The following is a 7,249-nucleotide window of genomic DNA, read 5'->3' on the forward strand; positions in this document are numbered from 1 at the left end:
TTTCTTTTTATTATACTTCTTCTTCCTTCTTGTTTGTTATTTTAAGAAAACTAATTTTACGTACATCATGTGCTAATTAGAAGATCAATATTTGTAAAGCATATATATAATGATGAAATGCCCACATCAGAAGAAAATATTGATGCTCTAACATTTTTCCTCCAATGGAACTGTGGATTTTTATAAACCCTAGCTTCTACATAAACCCCTCTTTTAACCGAGCTTGGAAAGACCACGTGGCTTTCCACATTGAAGATTTCTTCTTGAAGATGTATTATTATTATTATTATTATTAAATATTACTCTCTTCATAATCAAATCATGCAAGAAAATGAAATTCCTTTTATTAATCTATTTGTTTCTAATAACAGGGTGTTGCAATGCTTGATTTTTCTAATTATGGACGAAGAGTTGATCATCATAGAGATATGCGTATGGATATCGATCATATGTCTTATGAGGTATACAAAGATTGGTTTCTTTTTTAGTCAAATTATGAAAATGACCTTTTGTGTATATGCAGGAGCTTCTTGCATTAGGCGAGCAGATTGGGAATGCTGGATCGGGATTATCAGAGGATTTTATTTCAGGTTATTTGAAAACAAGGGTATTTATGTCTTCTAAGTTGGAAGTTGTTTCACCTGCTGATCAAGAACTTAGTTTCTGCACAATTTCTCTGGTAAGGGTTTTCTAAAATTTATCCAAGATTTTCATATGATGGACATACAACAACCCCAAAGCAACTCAGGAGGCAGTCTATACAAATTCCAACAGAAAAGTACCTAAAAATGAAGGTGACAAAGGAGAGGTTAGAGTGAAGTAGCAGCAGGTTCCTACATAAGTTTGATGGTTATTTATATTTTTCTTTTTAGATGGTTGTTGATAAATTTAAGTTTTTCTTTCTTTAGTAATACAAAAACATAAATGTTGTGGTTTTAGAAAAAGCACGAATGCAAGCAGAAGCCAAGATAGCTGAAGATGCTCGGAGGCGAGTGGAGGAGGAAGCTACTGCAGAAGCAAAACGGAAAAGAGACCTGGAGAGGGAATCAACCAGACAAGAATTATTGAAGGTATTCCGTATTTCAATTTTGAAACATATATTTTATTATAATATATATTTTATTATAATATATATTGTATTGTATTTCTATTGCAGCATTATTAAAGATTTTTTTTCAAATAATGATCATTTATTGGAAAAATTACATAATAGAAGAAAGATTAAGAAGATATCAGATATAGATCTATATCTGATATCTTCATAATCTTTCTTCTATTATGTAATTTTTCCAATAAATGATCATTATCTGACAAAAATCATCCATAAGATGCAGAGATGGATCTTGGTATCAGGAAGAAGGGGCTTATTCTCTTAGGGAATTTGTATCATCATACAGGGTTGCATTGGTAATTTTGATATTTCATTTTTCTGTTTCTCTAAAATAAAATTTCTTCAAGTTGTAATTTTGATTGTTTTTTGTGTAGATGCTTATCACATGTGTTTGTATTTTGGCTGTTGACAATATTGACATATTTTTGAATTGAATAAGATTCACCATTATTTTTTAACACCTTTTCTAAATAAATTTGACAGATGGAGAGATTTGAGAGGGAGATTAGAGAATCTAAACTCCAAGAACTAATGAACAAACATTTTGCAGCTAGTTCAGTTCCAAAAGGCATCCATTGTCCCTCTTTGAGATTAACCGATGAATACTCATCTAATGCCTGTGCACGCTACTAGTTGCCCTCACCGGAGTATTTCCCTGTTCTTTCTGACAACTCATATTACCATTTTATCCTTTCAACTGACAACATCTTGGCAGCTACTGTTGTGGTCACTTCTACAGTCCAATCATCTCTAACACCTGAGAAGATTGTTTTCCATGTCATCACTAATAAGAAAACATACGCAGGCATGCACTCATGGTTTGCCTTAAACCCCATCTCACCTGCCATTATTGAAGTCAAAGGTGTTCATCAGTTTGACTGGTTGACCCGAGACAATGTTCCTGTTCTTGAAGCCGTTGAAAATCATAATGGACTTCGTAATTACTATCATGGAAATCATATATCAGGCACTAATGTTGGTGATAGAGTTACTCCAAGATCATTTGCCTCAAAATTAGAAGCTAGAATCCCTAAATACATATCCTTGCTCAATCATCTTCGCATATATCTCCCAAAGGTAACCAGTAATTTGATTTTATTGTAAATTAAAAAAATGGTCCCTATGCCTCTTGTTTTGACTACGTTTAGTCCAAAATTAATTTTTTTCAGTTTCGGTCCTTATCTCAAGTTTTCATATCGATTTTGGTCCTTATTTCAAGGTTTTAAGAACCAAAATTAATATGAGAGCTTGAAATATAAGGACTGAAGTTGAAAAAGTTGTCAAATTTAGACTAAACATTGTAAAATCAGAAAGCACATGGACCCTTTTTGTAACTTAAAGTTTATATATGCATCTGAAAGTTTAGATTTGAATGGTTCTTTGAGACCTTTCCACATGTGATAAATTCTTCCCAGGTTTTCTATTTTAATCTCAAATCTTTACCATAACTTTGTTCACCTCATCAACTTCCAATCTAAATCAATGCAGCAAAGAGGTAGGCTTAGTGAAAAAAACTCATGGATGATTGTTTGACTAGTCAACTCTCCAATTCCCTTCGTCCACACGATGTTGTTTCTGCATTGGGCCCCATGTATGAAGGTCATGACAACAATGGATGCAAAAAATTGCAGGTCTCAAATTAACCACTTGGAAAGCACTAAAGGTTTGACTTTTTTTTTATTATTCCGAATAGCTTTTATTAATCCTTGTAATTATACTTTTATCTTTTTTCTATAAGATGTGCATCCTCAGTTCAGTCCTTGATAAGTGCCTAAGGCTGCTTGATTTTGAGTCGGCAGCACCTTGCGATACCTCTTGCAAACTCAGGTATGTAGCTTTATTATTCTGAATAGCTCTTGTTTTCTAGTATTAGAAGATCATATGTCTTGATTTCATGCATAACAATAGAGAGATATTGCAGCATCTTTAATAGAACTATGTAGCATTATAATCCTTCAAATGTGATGGAAACATATGAGGTGCAGTGGATAAGCAAATAAAACTCTTAATCCCAATAATGTCAATAATCTTCCAGAAACTAAAAATCTTCATTGTTTGTATGATGCATGATATATTTGCATCCCATGCTATATTATTTAGATGCTTTAACTTTCATTAATTGGTTTGAATGTTGGTGTTTAGTAATTAAACTCAATGTATTCCTCTTTTTATTAAAAACTTTTATTTATTCATGATCTTTAGCTATCTTCTACTTTTGGGCGGCTTGTAATTTCAAGTGATGGAGTCTGGGATGCTCTTTCCACTGAATCAGCTCTGGAATGCAGTCACGGATTGGCTGCGGAATCAGCAGCAGCACAATTGTCAAAGTACGAAAACAAAAAAAATGTCAAATTTGTAATAACATATTAGGCAATGGATTCTATTTTTGTATGACATTAAATTTTATGAAATGGATTATATTTTTTGTATATGATATTTTATTTTCTATTATGATGCATTAAATGCAAATTTAATCTGAAAATTAGTAAATCTATAAAAAAAAATATATATTTTTTTAAACATTTAAAATTATGATACGGAAAAATGTGTGTCATCTTCATTTATGACATGGCCTTTCTTGACAGGGGCTTTCTTGATACGCATTGCGTGTCATTAACACGCGCGTCGTAAGGTTACGACACGCGAATGGGTGTTGTCTTCCTTTATGACAGGGCCTTCCTTGATACGCATTACGTGTCGTAAAGGCGCGTCGTAACTGTGCATCGTAAATGTGCGTCGTCTATAGACGACACGCAAAAGCGCGTCGTCTCTCTTTATGACATGGCCTTACTTGATGCACATTTGCGTGTCCTCTGAGCCATTTACGACACAAAATAAGCGTTGTAAAAGGTTCTTTTAGGCCTCATTCACGAAGCTTGTCTGTAAGGGGTGTTTAAGGAAATTGCCTATAAAATGGCGATTGAATTGGTATCCACTCTTACCCACCGCACTCTTGACTAGTGTAGGTTCGTTAGCCAAACGGGGAGGATAGGACAGAAACCTTCCATTATAAGTTTAATGAAGTACAAAGTAACTACATGTTTTTTCAAATTGTCAAATCATAGTTACTTTAGGCAAAATATGAAATTGTATGCTAATCCATGGAATGAAACTTTGTACCCTTGCCAAGATGTTAGTGGAGCGTATGTGGTTGACCGGCACACTAATTAGGGTTTGGAATTGGTGGCGAAGGGTGGCTTGATGTTTGTCATAGATCAATGGAGCGTGTGTGTCTAATCGACACATTGATTAGGTGATAGTAGCATTGAGTGCACCACGTGATTCGCATGGTTATTCACACGTTGTTTGTGATCCTCGACATCCCAGTCACAAACTTGAAGGGAATAATCAATATTAAACATGCCATTGAAAAGTTCAATGAATTTCAAAAGATCTAGGAGTTTCAATTCATTTAAAACTTAAATTTCCTTTTCGTTTTTCATGGTGGAAATTGTAAATCTTCATTTACCTACATTTAAATATTCTGTGACTAGATTACGACATCCCTCTTCTAGTTTGTAGAGTACTGTGTTGGATCCTAGCCTTAATAACTCATTTAGGTGTTTTATTAAGGACTCAATCAACTTAAACTGAATTTTCTCCCATTTTGTAGATGTCTGAATCTTACAATGGTCTTCCCAAATCCTTTGGAACAAGCTTTCCAAATGAAGATGACGTTCCAAGATACGATCAATGAAATGAAAGTCATGCTTCACTTCCTCGACCTCCTCCGATTGTTCTCCCTAACCCGCAAGTTCAAAGGCTTGAAAAATTCAAGCTCACTCAAGACCTTTTGGCATGTAAACACGAAGATGGGAAACCTGTGTGTCCACACGTCTTAGAGAAGAAGTCACACATTGATAGGTTAAGGATGTTGGGTGTTGATATCTTAGAGATGTTGGCTGTTAACTGGGTTCTCCATTCACTTCCTGATTCGTATAGTGAGTTTGTAAGAGAGTACTATATGATGGTTCACGACGTGACCCTCATTGATTTGACCTATTTGATTATTGCTGCTAAATCTGCGATGATTTAGCTCAATGGTCAAGCAAACTTGATTGGTCAATCAAACTCCCATACTTTATTGGACACTGAGAACATTGAAAGTCCAGAAAGGACTGAGCATGAGATTGTCCTATGTAATGTGCCAAGGGATTCCATTTGCTTTTTTTGTCAGGAGAAGGGGCAATGGAGACGAACTCTAAGAGATAGGAGAGTGAAGACCTATGGCTCTACTTCAGGTAAAATCCATTAACTCTATAAGTTCATATTTTTGATTCTTAATGTATGATGTGATAAAATTACATTTTGATGTTTTTTGGAGGATCGAAGAAAATAAAGGAAGCTTAAGGAAGAAGTGTGTTGAATATGATCACGAAGAAATGGATTTCGATCGCATGGATTCAAAGATCAGATTTTTGAGCTACTACTTTAGAGTTAGGGTAGATTGCTAAGAAATATGTAATATCATAGTTTTCAGTTGCATTGCATTGTAAGGAAAAGTTTTTCCGCAATAAAATAAAATTTTGAGTTTTATCTTATTTATTTATCCTTACAATGGTGTGTATGAAAAATTGATGTTTGTGTATTTTTATTATTAGCAAAATGGATTTGATTCTTAATTAGGTTATCTGTGGAAATGGCGAGAATTTACCAAATAGGGAGAGTTTCTCATCACCAAAATTTCAATTGGACAGAAACTTGGAATCATACAACTTGGTTGTGTGACGAATGAAAAACTTTATATTCTGAAATTAGGCTAACTCTTTGACAAAGTGTCAAGTGAAAGACTAGGAAATCTAGTACACTAGGTTGTGCGTTGATCAAGTCCACCAAAAGAGTGATAAAGATATTCTTCATCATTTACTAAAAGTTAAGTAAATATGATTGTACTTATAAGAATAAGTGTAATTCTTAGTTGACTGGAAGAGTTTCAATGAATGGCAAAACGAATAAGAAGAATCAAGAAGGCAGAAAGATAAAAGTTTCTATGTTCTATGAAAAAGGGAGAGTATCTTTGATTTTGTTTTATGTTAAAGTCTTAATGATTAAGAACCATATCTCAATTGATCCTCTAAGTTTGTGTTAATGCATCTGTATGCCTGAGAAGAGGAATCGAGAATTGTGGAAATGGTTAAATCAAGAAGTCAATCATACTTCATTCCAATATCGAATCTTAGAGTCATACTCCAGGATTGCGAATTCAGTGACACGTCTTTAGTAGGTTTATAACATTCAACAAATGTGGAATTTAGAAAAAATTTCTTACTCTTGCACATTTGAAATTGGTAAGTTGTGCTATCTTGGATAAGACAAAGACCAAATAGGACCAATTATGTGAAGTGTTTTGTCTTGATAAGAACTACGCTAACTCTTGAATATTTTATTTGTCTAGGAAAGTTTCCTGACAACAGAATCATATATGTCATGAGGTTAGTGGGAGTTTTAATGATTCTTGAAAAAGTTTTCAAGAACAAATCAAGAATATACGTTATCGATCATCACTAGCACACGACTTGAGGTTTACAACCTATCGTGTTGACATTATTTTGTTTCTGTGCCACTCGAATTGAGTTAATTATGTATGTGAGTTCTATGAGTTCCCATTTGAATGCATAAACACAAAGCTCCTTGATCGATGGAAACTACATTTATATGTAAGGATAAGGTGCTAAACTACTTAGAAGACATGGTGGGCACCCGTGTTACCATAAGGCTAGAAATCAAGAAAGTTCAATCCATATGAGTTTGGATTTGTCGCAAACTTGGTTTTGGCAAATTCACATGGATAGGAGCACATACACCATAAAATCTAAGTGTCATAAGATTCCCTCCTTCATGAAAATGACTGCGAGGAAATGCTTTCACTAAGAGAGATTTTAAGAAGATAGCAATTGTGAAAATTGTATTCTCAAATTGGATTATGGTTATGGCATCCCTTTCCATAGTTCGAATTGTGAGATTTGGCAATTAGTTTAACATTTGGGGTCTTATTGATATAAGTTCTGAATTAGTTAAGACACACATATGAGCTATCTAGGGCAAAGGTGTATAAGTTTAAGAAGCTTAGATAAAGGCTTATTGAAGCATCTGATATTAGTAATATGAACTTCAGAAATTAAATAGCTATTATTTTCT

General features: G+C 34.0%; 1 protein-coding gene across 1 annotated transcript; it reads left to right on the plus strand.

Moving 5' to 3' along the window:
• Positions 1–788: 788 nt before the first annotated feature.
• On the plus strand, positions 789–2,215 carry LOC145040359 (putative galacturonosyltransferase 14). The gene is made up of 6 exons (XM_078988298.1): positions 789–808; positions 873–892; positions 940–1,070; positions 1,486–1,500; positions 1,595–1,730; positions 1,827–2,215. The coding sequence occupies exons 1-6, from the start codon at positions 789–791 to the stop codon at positions 2,213–2,215; spliced, it is 711 nt and encodes a 236-aa protein (XP_078844424.1).
• Positions 2,216–7,249: the final 5,034 nt, after the last annotated feature.

This window comes from Lactuca saligna, chromosome 4 (genome assembly GCF_052625555.1).
Source record: "Lactuca saligna cultivar CGN05327 chromosome 4, ASM5262555v1, whole genome shotgun sequence".
NCBI classification, from domain to species: domain Eukaryota; kingdom Viridiplantae; phylum Streptophyta; class Magnoliopsida; order Asterales; family Asteraceae; genus Lactuca; species Lactuca saligna.